This window comes from Halictus rubicundus, chromosome 8, assembly GCF_050948215.1.
Source record: "Halictus rubicundus isolate RS-2024b chromosome 8, iyHalRubi1_principal, whole genome shotgun sequence".
In the NCBI taxonomy this organism is placed as follows: Eukaryota; Metazoa; Arthropoda; class Insecta; order Hymenoptera; family Halictidae; genus Halictus; species Halictus rubicundus.
In genome coordinates this window covers 13,605,568-13,629,627 of record NC_135156.1, presented here as the reverse complement: position 1 = coordinate 13,629,627, position 24,060 = coordinate 13,605,568, and the positions used below count along the sequence as shown (strand labels likewise).

The window sequence follows — 24,060 nt, the reverse complement described above, 5'->3', positions numbered from 1 at the left end:
CATTTACTTCGATTGACCCTTTTAGTCCCTTGGGTCCGTGTAAACTGGTACGAATAGCAGGATTATGGAGATTTCGTGTCAAGAAGAAGTTCGTATACATTTTCTAATTGGAGGCTGATAAGCTCAATTAGCAAATTGCCTAATTGCCTGACTCCTTTCCTTTTTGATCTCGTGTAAAGTGACACAGACAGGAGATTTATGGCAATTTTATGTCGATACTTGGGATATTTATTGACTGTGACAAACTTGCTAGAGATTCACAAGTTCTATTATTGTATTCTTATTATTATTGATCTGTATTTCAGCCATATAAGATTTGGACTTCTCACTCTCTCTCTCTTGTTAAACCCTAACTTAAAGAAAAATTTCAATTATTGTATTAAATTGTTCAAGTTGGTTTACTTTCTAATTTTTCTTCCCGCGTAAATTGATAAAAGAATGCTGGAAAGTGACTCGAAATATTTATTGGATTTATCTGGATCGAAGAAGAAATTGTTTGAAAATTTTCTATTGACGCAAAGAAAAATGGAGTTGATTTAAGCTGTCCCAGATAAGGAAGATTGGGAAAGATCCCGGGATGATAATTAGCACGTGTATGGGAACAGTTGTTCTTCTAAGCTGGTGAATGATGGGTTCTATTCAGGAGCCAATCATCTTATCGTCCATCGCAAACATGCCAATAGCCTAAAGCTTCTGCTGTAACCTTAATTGCCTGGTTCCGAGGCGGAATAATGATCACGACAAAAACAATTCGACGCGCAGCCCTTGTTTCACCGCACGTCTATTCCCGAACACCGTAAAATTTGTGTCGTAAGATTAGTAAGAACGAACCACGATTTATTATCATAAATTGTCAAGCTAAAATGAACAACGAAATTATCCTCGGATTTTCAATAATTGTGTCGTGCCAAAAGGAGGTTTCAGAATCGTCTTTTACATGATAATGCCAAACGAGACGATTAGATTTCGTTACTGGGACTTGTTGGTTCGCGATTGAAGTTGCTATTGCAGTTGGAGGTTCTATGAAGAAGTCCTTAGCCATAGATCATCGAAAACTATGAAATAATCGCCGGTGGATGACGAGTCAAGAGTTAACGAGTCGAGATGGCGAGGAGAAAATTTGATGGGGCCGCTAACAGCGTCGGCAACGATTCCTCGGCATCGGTGCCGACGATGGCGTCCGTACGCGGGCCGTTTCTCATGGCGTGGTCCCCGAAGAAATTTGTAAAGAGTCGAATCGACTGGATCCTGGCCGAACGGAGGGCCGAAAGGTAACGAGACTAAAGATTGACCGGATCAGATACGGTCGGGTAGGACCGGCCAGTCCAGATCCTCGAGATAGGAGAATTTAATAACCTGCTACGTGGCGGCGTCGGGAGGGGTTAGGGGAAGCATGGGAGGGTATGGTAGGGTGGTTGGCAAAGCGATGGGGTGGCTGGAAGGTGGTGGCGGGAGGGGGTGCAATAATATCGAGAGATATCGATCTTTAATTAGGCACGCAGCGCGGGAACGAGAGATTAGATCTACAGCTAGACGAGAAGCGGTTCTGGCCATCTTCTCTCGTCTCTCCTCTCTCCCTCTCTCTCTCTCTCTCTTGTTTCTCTTCGGTCTCCCTCCGGTCCCTCTCTATTCCACGGGTCTCTTCTATTTTTTTTTTCTCGGTTCCCTCTGCTCTCCGGTCCACCGGAGATCTTTCGGGGTACCACGTCGCAGTATCCTCTCCTGCCACAATGAGACTCGATCCAGATCCATTTTCGTTGATTGTATCGAAAGAATGAAGAAAGGCCGTTCGATGGTATCGGCCGCCGCTCGCCCCGGAATATTTTGTGAATATAATTGCCAGGATTTGTTTTATTTTCCTTCGTCGTCAGGATCCACCGGGCGGCCGCCCTCTCCTTTGTTGCTCTCCGCTGAATAGGTTTATCTCGCCTCGGTGCCCAGGCGCAAAAAGAAAAAAGAAAAAAAGAAAAAAGAACCGACGGAGTAGTAACCGCGGACTTGTTACGCGGACGCCGTTTGTTTGTTTAACAATAACTTGCCCGCCGGACCGTGCCGGTCGCTTCCTTACGCGGCGCGATCTTCTCGGGCATCTACGCGATTTCATCCGGCGGTTAGCCGTCGCCTAATTAAAAACTAAAGGAAACGAACACAGTTTCGGCGCCGCTCAACCTCCGGACCGCTCGAGCACCGCTCGGCCCGGCATTGAAATCACCGGAACGCTGATCGTATCGGCTGCAACCCGCTGTTCTCTCGCGAGAAAATTATGAATAATTTACTGCGAGCTATTTGTTCCACACTCGTTTGTCTTCTGCGGTTGAGGAATTAACGCCGCGGAAGGGTTTAACAGGATTTTCTGAATTGTTTAACGCCGAACCGAGCGCCGAGAGCGATCAGGATGCCTCGGGAAAATAGATGGAACGACTTCGTTTAAACCTGGCGCCATTTTTATTCTAACACCTGGTTGGATGGAAGAATTTATTCGGGCATTCCTCGAGGGAAGATCTGTATTTGTGTATTTGCAAGATGACACATGTTGAGTCATTTTACCATTGAGTGTTAAAGTGACTCTCAACGGGGTACGAGGAAATGCTGTCCTTCTGCGTGTATTACAAAATTTTTACATTAGATTGTCTGGTGAAAAGATGTATAAATCAACAGACAGATCAACGACCCATCGCGAATCAATTAACATGATTCAAATGTGTTTCGGACGAATTCAATTACCGAATATAATTCAAGGAAGACAAAACAACGAATCAAGAAACTGATAATTCAACGTTCTCCTTAAACACGCCACAATGTCCGTTAGCTGAATAACAGAAAAAATATTTCTACAGTATTAGTAAATAAAAATACAATTTTTAGACGTTCATTACGATATTCTCAAATATCCGATTACCGAATTAAACTTAAAGACAACGGACCAAAATGTAGTTGATTCGACGTTCTCCGTAAAGCGACGCCGTTGACTTCCGTCCGGCGTTCCGACTGTGATTCGCCATAATTACCCGTACACCGTCCGATCGCTCCCGTCGCCGATTTAAATTACCCGACGGCAAATAGGCGAAAAAATAAGTCAGCGGAGCCGCAAAGGGTTGAAGAGCCCAAAGGCCAAAGCACGGCCCGGTAGGCGTGAGCGCGAACGAAAAAGGAGAAGGTTTATCGGCGCGAGTGTCTCCGCGGTGTCAACGGCTGGTATCTCTTAATGACTGCCCCATCTTTTAAGGCTTAATCGTCGACACGTATAAACCATATCCTGTCCCCTGCATATTCAATGCGCGTGGTACACGGGCTCGTGCTGCGTACACGCGTTCAAAATTATCTCCGGGCCGCCGCCTCCTCCTTCGATTAAAATTCCGAATTCACGTATTCACCAACGAATAAAACATCCTGCATGCCACAAGCACGCGGTATTCCCTCCTTTTAAGGAGCTGCGAACGAACTCGGAAAGATGCCGCTTCGGTAGAAACTTCGGAAAAATTGCTATGGTTCATCTTCTTGCGCCAGGAACAATGAGAATCTCTGCGCAAGGCAATTCTAAAATAATTCAATCTTGGAAACCTTTACAAGTTTCAAATAAGTGTGATCCATATTGATCTGAAAGAACAATTCAATAAAAAAATAGTTTGACCCCTGGCACTTCGAATGATTTTGCAGTGGAGCTTCTGAAGACTGAGTACACATTTTATTGAAAAAAATAAATTAGTTAAAAACTGGAAATGTTCGTCAAACTACATTTTTTGAAGGTTTGCTTCGTTCTGACATAAATGAAAATTATACGGAGCTTACAGCGAATGCCTGTCTTCACGGTATCAACGTCTCCAACGAAATGCAAAGTTAGGTCCCTGACAGACTTTTGATTGTACTGTAAACGACTGTACTGTCAAACGAGCCAGCTGGACGTTTGAAGATGTAGAAAGATTAGATAATTGCCAAGTTCCTCGAGATTCCTCACCGACCAAACATCGTGAGCCCAGCGATGTTTCCACCCGGGGTTCGGGTTTCTGGTTTTCGCCGGCAACAGAAACAAAATCGCCCAGCAAAAGCAGTGAAAACCAAGTCGGTGACAGATGGCGAGTAGTGATAACGTCTCTCGAAGGTCCTGCTAGCAAGCGAAACGACCTGCACGGATCCTGTTCCTGTCGCCCGATAAAAGAAGAAACAGCTGCGTCCCGGCGCTGATCGGAGATCGTTCCCCGTACCAGAATGCTTTCGACGTAGGACAATCGTATGGAAATTTATGGGGATCATTTGTTTATCTATTTATTCGCGGCCGTAATAGACAATGACCGAGACACTGGTTCGCTACCAGCGAAATCGTTTTAATGACGATGCATCGACGGCCTCGATAAACTCCGATCAAGATACCGCGAGCCAACGAAAAAGCTTGCATTAATCATCTCGAATAATTCCACGGTGGATTGAAAAATATATTCAAATATATTCCCTTTTTAAAAACAACTTCATACGGCCTTAAAATCTTTCACAGTTTACTTTGTTTTATTCAGCGATCAAAGATTACTTTAATTGAAATATATTACTTTATCATTACAAAGTGACTGCTTCTTCGATGTATTTATCATTAAAAATATGGTTCCTTGTTTATTCGTATCCCGTTTGTGAGTTAAAGTATTACGTTCACGTGCGTGTTTAGTTTTGTTGTTTTTCATAGTTTCACTCTTTGTCTCTTCCGGTCCATTGTTAAAGATGGAGGCTGTGGTTCATAGAGAAATTAATGAGGTACGAGTATTTGTACAGGCAGCACGCTCCGAATATTCCTAGTAAGTAATTGGCGTGTATTTCGTGCGGCTCTAGCCGCGGCCGATCGAGTAATTAAGTGGTAATGGCTGAAAGTCGGAATGTTTCGGTATCTCGTCACGATATCGCCGCTAGGATTTATCGTCGCCCTTTAGCATAATTACTATCATTATTGGGGTACGTGTGTGCACGCGCACGCCGAGCGTAAATGCTCTCGCATGAACGCGCCAACACGCGACACAACGATGCTTGCCGATCCTTTGGACGCGTTCAACGAAAACCACGGTCATCGGACGATCTTCGATCGAACCACCAACCAGTGTAATTAAATTTCCCAGCCAATTATGCACGATCCAACCGTACGCTACATTCGACATTTAGAGAATTGATTGACCCTTAGCAGCGTCGAATTTCAATTGCGCAATCATCACCGAAGCAACCGTTAAAAAATGATTTTCTCGCGAGGAATACATCTTCCAATTTTTCTTTTATGGGTTATCCTCGTAAAACGGTAACATTGTCTAAGTTTAAATTGTACTGATAAGATCAAGGGATCCTCGAGGATCCTCCAACGTTTCATCGCGAATTACTTTCGTTGGTGCTAATTCGTAATTGCTCCGATTCAATTTTGAAATAATAATTCTCTGGCGTGCTGCTACGTCTTTGTTAGGCGATCTGATCGACACTCGATGGATCGATGTAACCTACAGATCGATCGGTTCACCAGCAACCATGATGTAACCCGCGTGACACGTTCAATCCGGCGTGGGTCACCAGTGAGTCACGCTGCTATTTATAATTTCCCGCGTTGGCGACGTGATTCGAACACCATTAATTACAGAAGACGCGGAAATCCTGGTGGGAGGATTATCACCATACGCTAAATCTCTATGAGAACGACGAAATTAATCCGCAGTTCATCTTTACGGTGGACCGATCCGTGACTTCTGGGTCTTCTTCGTAATTCTTCATCGCCATCTTCGTCGCGAAGATCTGCGACTTCATCTTCTTCGCAGTCCTTCATCATCCCTTTCGCCACGAAGATCGGTCACTCTTCAGCATCTCCACTATTCTTCATCGTCTTCTTCGAGCCTTCATCCCGTAACGAAATATTCAACGACACTGCATATTTGACCGTGATGAAACAATTAGCCCCACTCTCTACCCGTGTGGCCTTTAATCCTCTCAGATCTATCTAATCACGATGATCGGTAACTTCTTCCCTTTCTTCGTCGCTAAACTGAACGCTCAACGACCTACCTGATTACAAAGAAACAATTACCTCCATTCTGAAGACCACCCGATCACGATGATCATTGACTTCCTTACCTTCTCCGCAATGTTTAACCTTCTTCCTCGACTTCGGCATTCGACATGGACCTAAGTGATCGAGCATGAAGAAGCAATTAGCTCCGTTCCCGGCCATCGGGGAGACTCCTAATCGCCAGAAATCTATCTGATCTGTCCCAGAGGGTAGCCGACGTAGAAAAACCCTAAGCGACCGTCCCCGAAAAGCAGCATGAATGACCCTGCCGTGTGAATGACGTTGAACAGCGGATTCCTGGGCATAGATCGGAGGCGAAACGAATCGTCCGTGGCGGCGTCACTACACGTATGACGGCCACGTATAGCCGGCATGCGTGTTGATACGCAGATAGAGACGAAGGTGGACGTAGTAAGAGCTTTGCATGAATAATGTGCTCCACGACGTGATCTGAACTTCTTGGAAGGGATGGACGAACGTGGACGGTCTGTACAAGATTCTCCCTTCGCCTCCTCCTTCTCCTCCTCCTCTTCATCTCCTCCCTCTCTTCACCCCCGACCGATACGGACGAAGAAAACGACGCGCAGAGCAGGTCCGGAATAAAGGCAGATCGGAGATATCGTATCGATCGGGTAGATTTGCGTTTTAATGAGGTGTGTCTGCGCGATGCCCGCTGAATCTTGAAGAGTTAAGTGTAACGGGACGAATTGAATTGATCGATTGCATCGACGTTTAATTGAATCGGGACATGGACGGGCGACGTTCGGTAAATTGTGGGCAATGTGTACTACATCGCGCGATCCACGTCCGTCAAGCCCCATTGTCCCACAGTGCTCCCCTCAGGAGCTAGAACTCTCCAGCAAAACCCTCTGAACCTAAGGAAATTCAACTTCTACTCCTCTGCGTACTGCTACATCTTCGTTGTAAATTGTCCTCTACGTGGTCGTTGAAAATCCGTTTGATTTTCAGGGACGCGTTGCAGGTTCTTTCTTCAGTGGGCTCATTGATCCTGAGACTCTAACTTAGAGGATCCGTATCTTTGCAGATGGAGATTCTGCTAGCAGCAGACAATAGCTTCCTGATACGTGATTCTTGACTATTTTAAGAGTTTAATATTCACCTCTTGTACTATGGCAACTAATCAAACTCGAAATAATGTTGTTGTTAATGTACAGCCATCGGAGAACGTACCATAGATGTAAATTTTCTTCTTCTTCTTTTTCTTGTAAGAAATTATGAATTACAAAGAAGTTCTAATCACTGGAACAGTAAATTAAATCGTATTGCAACCAGGTTAACCGTGAGCAGTTTCTGAGTGATCCACTTTCCGATAGGGTAGAATTTAGCTCTTTTCAAGATACATCGATGTCGATTAAAATTCGTAGAGGACTCAAAAGGTTCTCGTCAGTTTCGATCCTCCATCAACATTGATCCGCGGAGTTCTCTAAACAAGTTCGAACAAAGATCGTCCGTGGATCTAGCTCGGCAAGAAAGAACAGCCAACTGCAGCCATACTGGAAGCCAGCTTGTGGTTCCCACAAAGATCGGCATCGATCCCGGAGCCCGCAGAAATCCTTGGGTCTCCGGGATGGTTCTGCGCCAGTGGCAAGAGCCCAGCTGCTTCCTGCGGCCATCATCCGGGCGCGTAGCGATCAGAAGCCGAGTGTACACCGGTGGCAGGAAAACGAGCGCAACGGTAGCAGCTTCATCGGCGCTATGCAAATAGGATCCTGATCGTGACGCGGGTAGGCAAACACGCGACGTACAGGTAACAGGCAGGCAAGCAGGCAAGCAGGCAGGCAAGCAAGAAAGCAAGCGAGCTGGTGAGGAGGCCTGAGTGAGTCCTCCTCTTCTTCTTCTTCTTCTTCTTCTTCTTCTGCGTCGTCTTGTTCTTCGGAGCGGAGTCGTATTATGGTAGTGTGCGCCCTCTTTTCACGGGGCCACGACCCATGCCAGAGATGCATGCCACTCGTACCGATGCATCCATGAACACTTTGCTTTTCTCTTTCTGTCCTCGCCGCTCCTCTTTGTCTCGCCACGCCTCCGCCCTCTCTCTCCTCGTCGCTCTTCCACCCGGCAGCCCCCGGTCTTTTTCCCTCTGCTCTACACGCTGCATCGTGGAGATATGCTAATGCAGCCGTCCCGATCGTGACACTGCGGCTGCTAAGTGAGAGCTCAAGTCGCAACCTTCTCATCGGCTCCTACGCCGCGGCGAGCGCGCGCGCGACCCTCTTCGGCTTCCTCGTGCTCGGCGATCTCGGCTCCTCGGCTCTCGGCCGGTGTTCCGCCGCTCGAACGCGCCCTGGAATCTTCTACCGACGTTGACGGTACACCCCCGCCTCTCCGACCGGCGGCCAGCTTCGAACGATGAACCCCGCCGGGGGACTTGTTTGGACAGTGGCTTTGACACTGATGGGCCCCGATAGATCCGGCAAGGTGAAAACCGAGAAGATACCCACTCCCGGAATGCTGCGATCGATCTGGATAGACGCTACGCCATCAGCGAGACCGTTAATGCTGCCCCCGGCTCCTCCTGAGAGTCTGCACTGCGGAATTCATTTGCAAAGACGGTACCCTGATACTCTCGGACGATCCGGATACTGTCGGTGGATCATCCATGGCCGAAATGAATTTTCGTCTTCGGAGGACTTCGACCTCTTGGGATCCTGGTCCTGGTACAATAAAATTTTCAATCTTCAGACTTGCAAGATAAATTTCCTTTTTAACCTCGCGTAATTAACCTCCTGTCGATCGGAACATTTAGATTTTGCGATATCAGATGATCATACGTCATACGTTCCAATTCATATATTCGATGCCAAACGCTACTTGTTACCTTTTCGTGTGTCCTGTTCCTGTATCAACGTATCTTTGTTTCTACAGAAAAAGAGTTCAATTATATTCCTGCTTCGGTGCCTAGGCTTAAATTGAATGTGTCTCTTTAACACTAGGTTTACGGGACCCGTCAAAATGACGGATTCTAATATTATTAATTTACGTTTATTGAGATTGTGAAGATCCGTCTACGTGGAATTACTCAACAAACTTACTTCCTTAGGTATATATTATTTTAAAAATGGCTGAAAACTTGGATAGACAGGTTCTTCTTATTTTTACAAAGTAATGTAAAATACTCACTTTTAATGCTCCGTAAACGTAGTGTTAATCCTTTATTAAGCAACTACGCGTCCCAACAGGTCTCTTGATAATTGCTAACAGAGACTCGTTTGCTCTTGCCAGATGAATTACTTTATTCTTGGTCTCTCGATCAGTGCCAGTGAAACTGCTAGCAAAACCAGAAGACCAGAATGCAGATAACCAAGTGCACTTTGGAAAATTAATTCCGACTGCGCCTGTGTCTAAACGCGTCGTCCCTCTTGTCCCCCGTGGATTCTCCCAAAAATGTCCGAGCCGATTATGGTAACAAAGTCAGCCAGTCTCTCGGACTCGCAGCCTTTTATTGTCGCCAGCAGCGTCGGAGCGTTCTTAATTGCGCGTGCATGCAAGCGTTCCCGATCGAGAGAGGGCTGCACCTTACTCGCCTACAACCACCTACAACTGCCACCAACCACCTCCGGGTGCTGAGGGTGTAATATATCTCGAAAAGAAGAGGGGGCAGGGGGAAACACGGCCGCCATTAACATATCCACCGGCTGATAAGCCTTTCTCAGAACCGATACCGCGCCCGTGTACACCTTCGGCCCCGCTTTATGCGAGAAACGAACAGCCGCGACCACGTGAGAAACGGGCTTCGGAAGCATCGCTCTTTCGCCACTTACGGCTTTGTTTCGCTTTGTCGCCGAGCTTGTTCCGGTTGTTCCGCGGCCGAATTCTCCGATCGCTTTGTTATAAAGATAAAAACGCTCTCGTTCCACTGGCCAACCTGTTTGAACCGCGAGCTCTGTTCACCATCTTATCCGAAACTCTGTGTCCGCGGCATTCTCTCTCTCTTCGGGCTAGATTTTGCGATTATCGAGAAAGGTCGCGATTTTGATAGTGTCCCGTCCATTGATTTGCTGAAATATAGTTACCGCGTCGGCAAAGCATTAGAACGTAGTAGGATCAACCTCTCGAGGTCTAAGAATTATTTAATCATCGTTTAAGAATCATTTAATGGTACCTGTTCCTTTAGAATCGAAGACGCACAAGATTAACGAAAATTAACCGTTTGCACTCGAGTGGTGACTGTGAAACGCCGCTAAAAATTGGGGTGGCATTATTTCAAAGAAATTACGAAAAAAAATATTGCGAAATATTTGTTACATTACAAAATTTGTATTTAATAGATCACTAAACATTTAAACAGTATATGTGGAAATCGGATCAGTTTCGTATGAATAGAAATATTGTAAGACGGAAGAAAAATTTAGTTTCAGTCGACTGCTGAACAATCACCCCTCAATCAAGAATTGTCTGCGTTAATTTTAAGATGTAGGAGCTATATAGACGTTAACTTTTTTTTTTTTAATCATTTTAATGAGTGATACAGCGGTATTTTCAAATTCTATAAATCAAAAATTATTTATATGATAACGAAACAGTAAAAGCTGTTCTAAAGAAATAAAGAATATAGAATCGACGTGGTTTTGAGTGAGTTATGAACAGACTGCGGATCGTTATGCAAAAAAAGATTTGTATGCAATTGTGTAACGAACGGGAGCTAAATAAAAAGTACTTTCCTTCTTCACTAATTTTAGCAAGTTGAAACTGGTACATCGGTGTTTTTAAAATTTCTTAATCTTTTCACTGCTTTAAAAATCGTGCTTATTCATTTTCGTCATAAACGCATAAAATTCTAGTTATGCTCAAGGGCTGTTGCAAATGGACTCACCAAAGCCTGGAGATAAGGGTCGAATGGATCTCCTGAAATCGACGAAGCCTCGATCGGAGAACAGCGGCCCAATTGTCTAGCAACTTCGATCCCCATTATCGCCACTTAGGTGGACGCGAGTCTTGGATCGGACGTATCCCAGGTAGCTTGTACGCGCGTGCAATTAAGAATGCTCGGAGGGTTCGGTACCTAGGGAGCAACAAGCAAACGAAGAAATAGACGGCGAGCGCGCGATAGCATTAGAAAAGCGAGAATGTCGTGGAAGTAAAGAAAGAAAAAAAGTAAAAGAAAACAACAACAACAACAACGAAAGAAAGAAAGAAGGAAAGAACGGGTCGGAGGATGTAGACAAGAGTAAGAGAAAACCATGCGGTGGCTGAGGCCGAGGCACGGTGCCGATCCATCGATGACCGCTTATTTACAGAGAGGCAGAAGGAACACGACTGAGCTGTAGATGCGAGCTCCGGATAGCCCAGAAGTGCGCTGCAACCCTTTGCCCAATCTCCTTCGGCATCTTTTGCCGCTCCCTCCCCTCCCCCCCTCGTCGCTGTGTGTCCACCCGTTGGTTCCCGATCGGATAGACTCTACCTCGTCGAGCCTCGCCCAAGGAGGCAATTAAAGCATCCGGGTAATTCGACGGACGATACGCGTGTCGTCTCGATTTCGAGGACAACCCACCTGGATGGCTGTCTCTCGCTGTGTCCCGCCGCTGCTGGATATCCTCCGGGATCGGCGCGGCGGGGAGGGGGAGGATTCGATGCTGCTCGAGGAGGTGTCGGGATGGTGTTACACCTCCTGGCAACAGGATATTTTCGAACCGAGAGATCCGACGATAGCGCCCGCCTCGAGAACCGCTCGGAGACGATGGTCTAGTGGCTCGGTGCGATACTCGATGCCCACGGTACCTTGCTTTACCCTGAAGACGCTCGTGCTACCGCGGTTTTCCCTTGTTCGCGCGATTCACGGATCCCGCGAGATCCTATCGGGCAGCAGGCCACGTTTTCTATTGGCTGACGGTGACGTCACAGAGGCGGATACCAAGACAATGGTCTTGGATACTATTGGATACTCCGTGCAATACTTGACGCACAGGCGATGAATTTTATCCTGAATAGTTTTACGTTGAGACACGCCAGTGGAACTCGCTTGCGATAGTTGCTCTCAGCGAGCGAAACCGTGTACAGTGAATTCTCGATACATGTCAACAACACGGGTCTTGCCAGCGTCGCGTATCGTGCAGGAGGCCTCTCGAGCTTCGCGGCCCCTCGAGGGGTATTCCCCGCGATAGAGGGGATTATTCTGCGACGCTTATCGTCCAGGCCTTGGCGACATACACAGAGAAATCAATCTGTATTTATAATATTTCTGCGAGTTGATCTCGCAAAAATTGCAAGTTACTTGCTAATGTATTTGCGTCTCGTTACCACGATAAACAAAAAGCTCCGAGTGAATAACACCCGCAATCCACCACCAAAGGCGAGTATAGTTGCCAGCCTAATATGTATAAAACAAAGGATACTTTCTACCTTGAGAACGATGCAAGGAGTACCTTCCACCTGGAATTCTCGACTGCGTCATAGGTGCTTTAAAATCCCCATCGTGTCGATCGTTAGCGCCTCGGTGCGGGGAGTAGATGAGCAAAGATAGGGGACGGGAGATCTTGCTGGGGCTATCTGTCGGCGGGATCTATCCTGGAGATGAAACAGAGATTGTCGGACGTGTTCGGGCCAAGTTCTGGGAAAGACGGTTCCGTTTCACGGGACACCGGCCAATAACCCAAACACCCCTACCCGGCTTTAGCCGAGATTTCGACGCAAGAGCAGCCCCTTCGGCGTCGAGCGGACACGGAGCGACACAAAAGCGACGCGAGGCGACGCGACGCTCTCGGCCGAATGGTGGGGACCCCGAGAGAGGCGTGCGAAGGGTGCAGCGACGAGTGGGGTGGCATGGTAGGGGTATAGATAGATGAATAGAGAGAGATAGGTGGGAAGGAAGGGCAGGGAGAAGGGAACAGAGGGTACGCAAAGGCTGGCGTGGCGAGCGACCATTAGGGAGCCGAACGGCCATAGGGACGCATCGTTGATCGTGCGTGCCAGCTTTTTTCTTGTACTTTTCTTCCGCGCCCGCCTCGACTTCCGGCTCCGTGAAGCCGAGCCGAGCCCCGCGTGGATCCGCCATGGTCGTTTCGCGAGAGTCATTGGATCGTCGTTGGGGATCAGTAAAGAAATGTACGAGGAACGTTAGAAACGGCTACTGTAATTTTTATTCTATCGGGAATTGTTGATCCGCTCGGTTCAGGATGTTACGGACGAGATTCGTTACCCGGTACACTAATTCTGTTTGCTCTTTGCAGGGGAGGACGAGGAATGGAGCGACTCGGAGAAGACACCATCGGTGAGCAGTGGCGTGGACGGCGGTGGATCGGCGGTTTCCAGCCCGGTCGCGCCGGTCGTCGAGGAGGAATCGAGCCTTCCTCCTCCGCCCAGACTGAATCCCCCTTCCTCGGTCTCGATCGCGAATTCGACCGCGGACGATATCAGATTGAGGCTCAGCGTGCTCTCTGAAGACGCTCGAAAACGGCTGGCTAGTCTTACCGAAGATATCGAGGTGAGCGACGATCGCAAACTCCAACGAAACAACAGTAGACCACAAAGTTTTCCAGATCACGAAAATGTTAATTGTCCGATTCTCCGTTCTGTTCAGGTTACCAGGAGCCTGAGAGACCGACATGCTACCTCGAAGCGCAATCAGACCCGAGAGTCGAGTCCCAAAGACACGGACGAGGATGCGATGCCCGTGGTCAAGGAGGAGGACTGCCAGCCTAGGTCTTCGTCATCCTCGTCCTCCTCGATCCGAAGGCGAGATTCCGTCTGCAGGAGAGACTCCGAGGACTCCTCGAGGCGGTCGAACGCCGACGATCCACCTTCAGAGAAGAAACTGAAGCTCGATGACGAAGCAGCACCAAGACTGAGACTCAATGCTAGTCTGGCGACGGATCCCGCCCTTCGACCCGCCGCCGTGGCCGCGCTCACCGTCAAACCGGAAAATACCTCGCCGCCAAACCCTGTTCCGCCTTTGCCTGCTGGCTTGCAAAATGGTAATTGTACATCGACCCCTCTTGATAGCCTGATAGGCAATCTTAGTTAGCGCGACAACCATCTCGAACTCGCTGCAGAGTCAGCCAATGTCCAATCGTATTTTTTAGAGCCTCGGTACCTGGGTGATTCTAACAAGACTGCTCGTTTTTATGCTAAGCATTAGGTTTACAAACATAACTTTTTCCGATGTACCTTGAAACGATATATAAAGATAATAGTATTTCCTGACCAAAACGCTTCGCAACATTTCCATTCTAAAAACGCACGTTTCTTATCCAATACAATTTTTCTAGCTGTAACTCATAGAGTCTGAGGTTAATTTCTTGTGTCGGCGATTCTAATATTTCAACACTGAAGCTAGCTCCGGGCTATCTAGACTAACTCTGGACTATCTAGACCACTTAGATTAGCTCTAGGCTGTCTAGACCAGGCTCCGTAAAAGAGTCCAACATCCCAGACTTTCAACATCGCCTAACTGTTTCAGCAATCGCATCGGGCCGGCTGTTCGTGCTGCCAACGGACGGCAAGGAAACGATCACGGTGGAGCCAGCAAGGCCCACACTCCTGATCTGTCCGCCTTGCGGCATCCGTTTCAGCTCGGCGAGCACCCTCGAAGCCCACAGCACGTTCTACTGCGCGCATCGTCCTCGGGTAGAAGAGGAGACGACGAATGACGAGGACGAGGAAAAGTCGAACAAATTCGAGGTCAGGAAGGCGTACGCGTGCCCGCATTGCTCGTACAGCGCGGACAAGAAGGTGTCCCTGAACAGACACATGAGAATGCACGCCGCATCCCCGGCGCCACCCACGGTACCACCAGCACCAACTGTCGCCGCAACGCCGGCGATCGGCGGCCACGTGACACCTTCGAACGGATCGTTTAACGAAGAGGCGGAGAGATATTGTAAAAACTGCGACATCAAGTTCAACTCGCTGAAGACCTACAGAGCGCACAAGACTCACTATTGCAGTACCAGGCACGTGGTGAAGGACACGCCGCCGGCCAGCGCGGCGTCCTCGTCGGCGAAAGCGTCGCCGCCGACAAGCGCGAGTCCTGGGGACTCACCGGCACCGCAACCCTGTCTCGCACTGCCCACCAACCCTATTCTCATCGTACCCTACTCGCTTTTCCGGGGAGCTAGTGTGCTGGCTGCGCCGACTCTGCCTGCTCCTGACACTGCGTGCTTTCTACTGCCAAATGGTTTGTTGTATTCTCGCTGTATTCTAAGGGTTGCTGAGTACAGTTGCTTGATCTGAACTTCATCAGGATTTGTAGGATCTAGAAGAATTCGAAAAGTAATCCTTGTGATGAGCTTTGTAATTGCCGTTTTGGGATCTTTCGGGGGTAATTGTTCGACAGTGAACGTGTTTAAAGTTACCATACCATGTCGATCAACAATCAGCATTTAGCTCCTCCTAAAGAAGGTGACCATTCAGAGTAGATGAAGATATTTTCTCCTGTGTACAGGTCACCTGCAGCCAATGACGAGAGGTCTCACCACGACAGCTCCAAACACCGTGGTGGAACCTCCGCCTGTCCTCCGAGCAGCAAACAAGCCAACAACGCCAGCATCGGTTGTGGCGTCGTCCACGTCGCCACCTGGCTCCGTTCCGCTGGATCTTAGTGTCCGGAAATCGCCGACGCATCAAGACGAGAAAGAGAACAGGGTATCGCCTGCACCCTCCTCTCTACCTCCACCACCTGGCAGCCCGAGATCCAGAGGAAGTGGCAGTCCCAGAGCCAGGTCGATCGCTTCAGCTCCAACAACAGTTGGTACTGTTCCACCACCCCCACCGACAGAGCTTGCTCTCAGACTAGCAGAGCTACCTCCACCCCCTGTTCCTGGGGTCCTTGTCAAACAGGGTGTCTCGAGGTGAGTGGACAGAATGGTCTCGAAACGCGAAGATAGAAAGTGGAACTGATTACTCGAACTGGTAAAACTTGAATCTCCAGGTGCAAGGAGTGCAATATCGTCTTCTGCCGCCACGAGAACTTCGTTGCACATAAGAAACATTATTGCCAAGCAAGGGAAACCACCGTTAGCAACAGTCCACCCCCGCCGGGCACACCCTCCCCGCCTTTGGTACAGTTGATATGCGCCGCGTGCGGTATTAAGTTCGCATCCATGGACAATTTGGTGGCCCATCAGGCGTTCTACTGTCCCAAGAGGCCGGAGCCGCAGGAACATCACTCGAGATGCACCAAGTGCAAGGTTAATAGTTTGATACTCTGTCCACCCACTAGAACTGCCGAGCCCTAATAGAAGGACTGAATTTATTCAGATTTTACAGAATTTTTATGGTAACATGTATTTGAATAAAGAAGTATACTAAAAAATTTCTCAATAAACTATTTCTGTATCATTTTTGAAGGCTCGGTAGTGATCTAATGATTTTGTTTGGAATTAATATAAAGACGATGATTTTGGAATTTCTCTTTGTTTAGGCCATAATTGAGCCTGGCTCCACCCACACGTGTACCAGTGGGACGACTGGGGGTTGGAGATGTCCTGTGTGCGGTGCTGTGAGTCCCACGGCAGGGGCTGCGCAACGTCACATGGACGCTCATCAGGGTGTCAAGGCTTTCAGATGCACGATTTGTCGCTACAAGGGTAACACGTTGCGCGGCATGAGGACGCATATCAAAATGCACTTCGAGAAGCGGGGAACCGACCTACAAGTAAGAGAGCAACCACCTTGAACACTAACCTCGCAAGGAAAGATCCTCAACCGTAGTTCTAATTAAAGGAAGTAGCTTTCTTGTACACGTTGTGAGCGAATACCCAAATTTTCAGGGGTTAACTTTAACCCTATCTCGCTAGTTAGAGAAGCAAACAGATTGCCTAACACTTAGATGGCGGGACCCGGGTCCATTTTGGCCCTGTATTTTAAAGGTATTCACCACCTGGTGATGAATTTTGTTTTAAAGTCATGCAATTGGATGCAATAAGAAAAGACCAATGGATCTAGATAAAATTCGATTATGAACATGTTCGAAATAATTTATTTTTAAGCATTAATTACTAGACATTAGCCGTCTAAATGGAATCAAAGATTGCCATCTGTACTGTCATCAGTAACCATCCGCCTTCTGATTGTTAAGTAAGCTCCACAATGGGGACCCTTTCTTGTAAATCCATCAAGATGGAACCAATAGACCTTTGTCTAATGTGAAGTTGCTTTATCAGGAGGAAAACTACATAACGTGCGTGCTGGACGACGAGACGGTCCTGCCGAATCCGGAGCCGGCTCCAGCCACAACCCCTGAAGAAATTCCTGCGGAGGTGCAGGTGAACGGCAAGACGGAGGTCCGGAAGAGTCCTCAACCCCCGCCGCCCCCGCCACCTCCAACGGTGACGAACAAAGTGAAGCAAGAACGGGAGGACACGCCGCCTCCAGAGGAAAGTCTGGACCCCAACAAGAGCGGGCCCCGTTATTGTCGGTCGTGCGACATCAGCTTCAACTATCTGAGCACGTTCCTAGCGCACAAGAAGTTCTACTGCTCGAGTCACGCCGGCGAGGCGAGCAACAACAACAACAACAACAATAACAACAACAACTCGAGCAGCCACGCCACGCCACCTCCGAGTGGCAGGACTGAAGCATCCGTACTTTAAGGACTCTCGTGATCCAGGGCGTCCGTGGGACCGCCTGTCGGGACTGTTAATTGTTGCCAGTTCATATATATATAATAGAATTATCGACTATCCGTTTTAGTTGACTACCGTTGTGTGATTTCTGTTGATCCAGGGAATTGTTTGTACTTATAAGTTGATTCATCCGACGTGTACATACGCGTGCGTGGACACGAGGCTGCATAAGGATCAGCGAGATACCTTGGCAGCTTCAGTCAGCCGGTCGTGGTCGTGGTCGTGACTTTTTATTGTTTTGGTAGTACGCTTTGGAACACGACTGGGAACGAGAGCAAGAATCGAGAACGAGGGATAATTCGAAGTATACCAAAAAAGTGAGACTGCCGAGAATTAGATACGACCAGTGTGAGATTCTGCGTGGATGCAATCGGCCACGAACGCCACGGCCGGCTGTTACAAAGGTGTGCAATCTCATGACTTTTCAATAATCTCGTAGCTGTAACTAATTAATCGTCATACCTAGGGAATTACGGATAATAAAGATGAGTGTAAAATGTTGTACAGTAGATGAGTAGAGTATTACCGGAACGATAGCAATTATCCCGAATGATACCAATCTCAAGCTTGTGAAAACGCTAAGTTGCAATATGACATTTAATATATATAGATATATATTATATATATAAATCTATAAATACGGATAAAAGCGACTTAAATGTCCTGTGAATCGCGCTCACACACACATACACACATCCGAGGGGAGTAAGTACGTTGACGAATGTATCCATAGACTGCCATAATCGATTCGAGGAATGAAAACTATCTACCCGAGGATGATTCGGGATTCGCTGTACAATTGGATCCTTTCTGCCAACGCATTTGCTTTTCTGCAGACACAATCAAAAAAACGATGCATCGCGTGCACTTACTTGTGGTGAACAAGCGGACACGACTCGTAGCGAGCGCGTAAATGTAAAAATTAGAATTAAGGCCAGTGTTACACGTATACGCAGCGTACTATTCATATCATATATAAACGAGTTCGTTGATGGCATCGATGTTTCTTCCTCGCGCGAGACCACACGACGATGATCGAAAAATGGAAACAAAAATGATGAAGAAGAAGAAGAAGAAGAAGACATTGATGCGAGCGTCGTCGTCGTCGTTGTCGAGCCACGACGACATCTCCAAAAATCTCAGTTACATGTAAAATTGTTTCTCGTATTTCGACGACTAGCGTAGCCAGATAAACGCGTATACCGTTCGCGGATACTTTTATAAAAATAACTGTTATGTTATTCACCGGTCCCCTGTATTCTCGCCGATCGCTCTGTCTCCAGAAACGCGGGACTCACGATATTCCATTTAAAAATAAATACAAATGATTTGATAACGCATCACGAAGAACCTATCCTTTCGTTCAGCCGAACACTCGTGTAAATCTCTATCTGGTACTTCCAATTGATTTGTTACACACTATAAATTCTTGGTGTATCATTATATGCCATATATCGTCGATGAAAGAAAAGAAAAGCACGATTCTTTTTCTAAACACCTATACACACACCCTCCTTTGTCTCACTCTGACGGCAAGGTCAGTTACGAGCAGTTACTTTTGTTGTTTTTATTTTGATAGACGAATTCTACATGCCAGATATACCTACAATATGTAAGAAATATATAGACCTAAATAAAATTCTGCGACCGTTGTGACCCTTATTTCTACGCAATGGATGAAATAATTTTAAATTGAACGAATTCTATTTGGAAACCGACTTTAATTACAAATTAAGACTTAAATTATGTGAAATTTACAAAAATAACTATAAGTATAATTACACTGAAATGAGACCTTTGCTGTTCATGCTGATGCAGTAGAAAAGACTTATATACATTTAATCTATACATACATCTATACATTTAATCTTGTATCTTCCTAATTTAAATTTCTATAAAATCACCGAAAAAATTATCATTAATCACTATCAGAATCAGATTTATCATCTGGTTCACCATACCCATATATTTCACTGCTATTGCTAGCATTAGAATCATCCTCATCTAATTCTTCCTTTATTTTTGCTTTATACCTTGCATATTTGTAACCATAAGCTTCTACATCAGCCTCATTCACCGCATAGACAAAATCATCTTCGCTAGACAAATCAGAACCATCCTCCAAGATCATATTCCTAACAGCCTCCCTCATATCACTTTCATCGATTGATCTTTCAGAATGATCAGAATCAGGATAATCATTCCTCCAGTTTGATTCGGAGTTAGAATCGTCTGATTCGCATTCAGCCTCTGGATAATTATCCCTATAATTATCAAACACCAATTCCTGATCAAATGGATGTATAGACACCTTGTCGTCTATGTATACTTGATCGTCAGTTTGCCCATAGTATAAATCATATACATATTTATCATCCTATGGCACAGTATTAATATTAAATAAGAATCAATTACAATAATGAAACTTACACTAATTAATTAACGCTTACCTTCTCTGTAGTTTGCTGCTTTCCAGTGGCACACGAAATTGAATCCTCTACGTCTATCACAGTCATTACCTTGTTTTCACTGTCTTTAAGTACATCGCTGTCCAAAGAGCGAAAACAATTAATTACTTTATAACGACTCTCCGCCGACGCTTGTTTCGTCTTTTCTCGAGCTTTATTCAAGATATCCACTGAATGCTGCTTGAAACTTGCTTTCAACTCGTCTTTACTCAAAGTTTGAATTAAATTTTCAACAGCAGTCCTTTCCTATATAAACAGATTAAAATTTGTATAGTTTTAAATAAATCGTAAGAATATTAATGAATTATTTTGAAGAATTACCTTATTGTTAACAGTTCCCGCGAACTTAACAAGTGTGGTTAGGGAATCGTTGGTCATTGAATCTTCGGCTTCCTCATTTTCTGAAGTTTTCATTCGTTTACACGCAATTAACAATGCACTTAACGGCTCGTCATCGTGTCTACGTTTCACACGCAACACCGCTGCCATTTTTTCAATTTTTCGCCAAGAGAACACTTAAAAATATACACACTGTTCGATGCTGTTCAATGCTGTACAATGCTGTACTGATGCTGTTCGACGCAAGAAACGAACATAACCTATTTGACTGTCTTGCTCGGTGATGGCGCTGCGGTGCAACTGGTCTCAATCTTAGGTTAGAATCGTTCTCAGCAGTCGACATATCGATTATCATTCGCTGGTCTGGTCAGCAACAACGCTGCCAGGGCGTAGAAATTCTCGGTATGTTTTCGACTTGGTATTTCCTCGTTTTCTTCCCGTTGAACAACTCGTGAGAGGCCTGATCGTTGATTTCGTTGAAAATGAGTCGTTAAAATCATCGAAAACCATGGCGCAATCGATTTTCGACGCTCTAACAGGTAATACTTGACTATCGTAGAAATAGGTGGGGTTAACCAACAAGTATCCTATTTATCTTTCTTTCTAAGTGAAAATTAAGATAGCACCTGAACCGCTTAACTTTGTCGCTTTTCATGTTTCGCAGGCGTGTCGCTGGACAGTCCTTCTGTACAATCATTATTGGAGTCCCAGACTCTAATAACTGAAATGGAGCAGTCAGGTAGATTTTTTCGAGCAGTTTTGATAACCTACTAATGGAGGATTTATTACCTCATCGTAGTTTTTCTACAGTGAATTTGTAATGTGATATCATTACACTTTTTTCTGCAGCGATCGATCAGGACGAGGAAGATATCTTTCAATGTGGAAAATGCAAAAGTCAGTTCACATCCCTGCACATGTTCGTATTGCACAAAAGGACTCATCAGAAAACGCAAGAGGAAACTATAGATTTGAGCCAGTTTTTGGTAAACGATGAAAATCAGACTGTTCATCCGGAAAACAATGACCAAGACACATCACAATACAATCCGCAAGAAACATTTGTTCAAAATGATCAACTTAGTGAGCCAATCATACTCGAAGAATCAGACATGCTTTTTAGGTTAGCTACGAATGATTCGCCAGTTAACGTAGAACAGGATTACACAGTGTACGATATACATTCTATGATTTCCAGCATGGACCAAGAGGGTGCTAGTTACTTTACAACAGATTCCACGTTTAGTGTTCCAATTATATTGAGTTCGGAAAGTTTGGATACTTTTGCAAACTCGACTATTCCAACAGACAATGAGCCTATGAAAGATGATTCAAACGAAGTACCTCAAGTTTTACCAAGTGATATCTCTCAGGATCCAGCTAATGATTCTTTAGAGACGGTCGATATATCGGTAGCTAGCGATACTCCATCATCAGAATTAGATACCTCTATTAATCAAATACAAAATTTGAAAGTATGTTCTTCAGCAGATTTGTAAGATGCCGTTGACGTTGGACAGTCGCCCATTTCATTAAAACGTTTTGTTGCAGTACAAGTGTAGTTACTGTAACAAGCAGTTTGCAAAAAAATTTTATTGGCAGCAACACGAGCGTTCTCACACAGGGGAGAAACCATATCAATGCGTTGTATGTGGACGTGCGTTCGCACAAAAATCCAACGTGAAGAAGCATATGTCATCCCACAAAGTGTGGCCTGGCACTGCTATACACTCCCTACCCCCCGAGGTATTGTCAACACGGTAGCCGAATTTAACAATCTACACGTTACACGTATCTTTTTTTCTTTCTTATTAGTCTATAACTATTGTTAGGCACCACCAGACGGAAGCATAGATCGTACCTATCACTGTCAGTTTTGTAAAGAAATATTCGATTCGTACAAAGCTCTAAAGGGCCACCTTATAGTCTCTCATTTAGCACTGAAAGTGTACAAATGCGTGCAGAGTAGTTGTAGCATGATGTTCTCCGAATTGGAAGATTTCCTGGAGCATACGCGTAGTCATAAGAGATCAGAGTACCGTTGTCACGTCTGTGGCGAGGTGTTCAACACTCTCTCTGATCTTGGACTCCATCAGTATGTCCACTCCGTCCAAAAGCAGAAAACGACAGAGAAGTATTACTGCTGCTCTGTCTGTAAGTCCTCATTCTCCAATCTGGAGGCTCTGCAGCATCACACGGAAACCACAACGCACAATTATGCTTGTGTACAATGCGGTAAAAGTTTCTTGATCGAACGATTTCTGCGGCGACACCTGAAAACGCACTCCTCGTCCGCACGGTTCGCCTGCGAGGATTGCGGAAAGGCCTTCAAAACTGAGCAATACTTAGCCAATCATAAGTTAATACATAGCGAGGAGACACCGTTTTTGTGTCCAGTAAGTCCCTATACAGTCACGACTGTCACTGTAGAAACTACCGTAATAATTAGACTGCAGATGGATAATTTCTTAATCTTTTTCTAATTAGCATTGTCCAGCCAGATTCAAACGAAAGGATCGTCTGGGTCGTCACATGCTGATCCATGATCTCACTAAGAGGTTAAAATGCCCATTCAGAGGGTACTTAGGTTGTATGAGCGAGTTCTCGCGACCTGACAAATTGAAGCGCCACTTGTTGACGCATAGCAATATCAAAAGATTTAGTTGTAGTCACTGCAATCGCAATTTCCATCGGGCACAAGCTCTCAAGCATCACGAGATGAACAAGCATAGTTTGAAATGCGAAATTTGTTCGCACGTGAGTATCTCGTTGGAAGAGCAGCTAATATAACGATCGAAATGTTTGTTATATAAATAATTTGATTTGCAGGCATTTAAAACTAAAGAGCAGTTACTGACTCACAATTGCGATCAATCGAGTGATTCCAAGAAGCACACGAGTTCACAGTTACCTAAGAAAGCTTCTGGATCGTTCAAACCAAGGAAACCTACTCCAAAGAGACAAACATCATCAAAGACTGCAATTGGACACGCTGACAAAGAGAAATTCGAGAAATTTAAGGCTGACGATATACAAAGAAAAGTAATGGCTCGAAACTTGCGCTCGTTGGTGAAACAATTTTCGATAAGTTTTGTTTAATTAATTTTTTCTGTATGTGTTTAGATTACCTCCGAAACGATAAAGTCTGAAGACTACAAAGACGAAACATGTACCAAAAAAGTAGACAGTAATTCTGTATCGAGAGATATCGGTTCGGTGATCGAGGCATTCATGAGATCTGATGCAGCGGACAATGAAATCAAATGCAACATTGATACATATTCGGTACAACAGATAGGCGAATAGAATTTTTAAATATATTTTTTAATTGTATTTAAATTATAACAATAGTCTAGATTGTAGATAAGTTGTCATAGTACGTGCAATGGGATCATTGGCAAACTGCAAGTTGCATTTTATAATAGCATATAATATTTTGTAGTTTACATATCTGTGATAATTGTATTATAAAATATATTAATATAAGTAACTTATATCTATCTTAAGTATTTTTAATGTCGCCTTCCTTAGGTCGTTTGGAATTTATGGTTGTATGTAAAAGAAATGGTGTTTGTATCAATATAAGCATTGAATTTTAATTCACATACCAATTCCTAGAACCCGCGGTACTTCCGTAATATTTCTTTTATCT

At 45.5% G+C, this 24,060-nt stretch overlaps 3 protein-coding genes across 4 annotated transcripts in view; 2 read left to right on the top strand and 1 right to left on the bottom strand.

The window, feature by feature from the left end:
- Window positions 1–18,683, top strand: part of Ush (Zinc finger protein ush) — a 250,745-nt gene extending 232,062 nt beyond the window's left edge. For both annotated transcript variants that reach the window (XM_076792435.1, XM_076792434.1), the window contains exons 2-8: window positions 13,207–13,460; window positions 13,557–13,950; window positions 14,436–15,152; window positions 15,420–15,825; window positions 15,906–16,164; window positions 16,398–16,631; window positions 17,140–18,683. In XM_076792435.1, the coding sequence (XP_076648550.1) occupies window positions 13,207–13,460; window positions 13,557–13,950; window positions 14,436–15,152; window positions 15,420–15,825; window positions 15,906–16,164; window positions 16,398–16,631; window positions 17,140–17,568 (2,693 nt within the window). In that variant the 3' untranslated portion in view covers window positions 17,569–18,683. The remainder of the gene's footprint in view (window positions 1–13,206; window positions 13,461–13,556; window positions 13,951–14,435; window positions 15,153–15,419; window positions 15,826–15,905; window positions 16,165–16,397; window positions 16,632–17,139) is intronic.
- A 619-nt stretch (window positions 18,684–19,302) lies between these two features.
- Fs(2)ltopp43 (female sterile (2) ltoPP43) lies at window positions 19,303–20,639 on the bottom strand. The gene is made up of 3 exons (XM_076792452.1): window positions 20,391–20,639; window positions 20,052–20,315; window positions 19,303–19,978 (listed from the first exon to the last, which is right to left on the bottom strand). The coding sequence occupies exons 1-3, from the start codon at window positions 20,556–20,558 to the stop codon at window positions 19,520–19,522; spliced, it is 891 nt and encodes a 296-aa protein (XP_076648567.1). The 5' UTR covers window positions 20,559–20,639; the 3' UTR covers window positions 19,303–19,519.
- A 41-nt stretch (window positions 20,640–20,680) lies between these two features.
- On the top strand, window positions 20,681–23,908 carry LOC143356597 (uncharacterized). Its single transcript, XM_076792426.1, has 9 exons — window positions 20,681–20,947; window positions 21,073–21,147; window positions 21,258–21,531; window positions 21,607–21,883; window positions 21,960–22,154; window positions 22,241–22,804; window positions 22,896–23,165; window positions 23,238–23,450; window positions 23,532–23,908. Exons 1-9 carry the CDS (start codon window positions 20,917–20,919, stop codon window positions 23,712–23,714), a joined length of 2,082 nt encoding a protein of 693 aa, XP_076648541.1. The 5' UTR covers window positions 20,681–20,916; the 3' UTR covers window positions 23,715–23,908.
- Window positions 23,909–24,060: the final 152 nt, after the last annotated feature.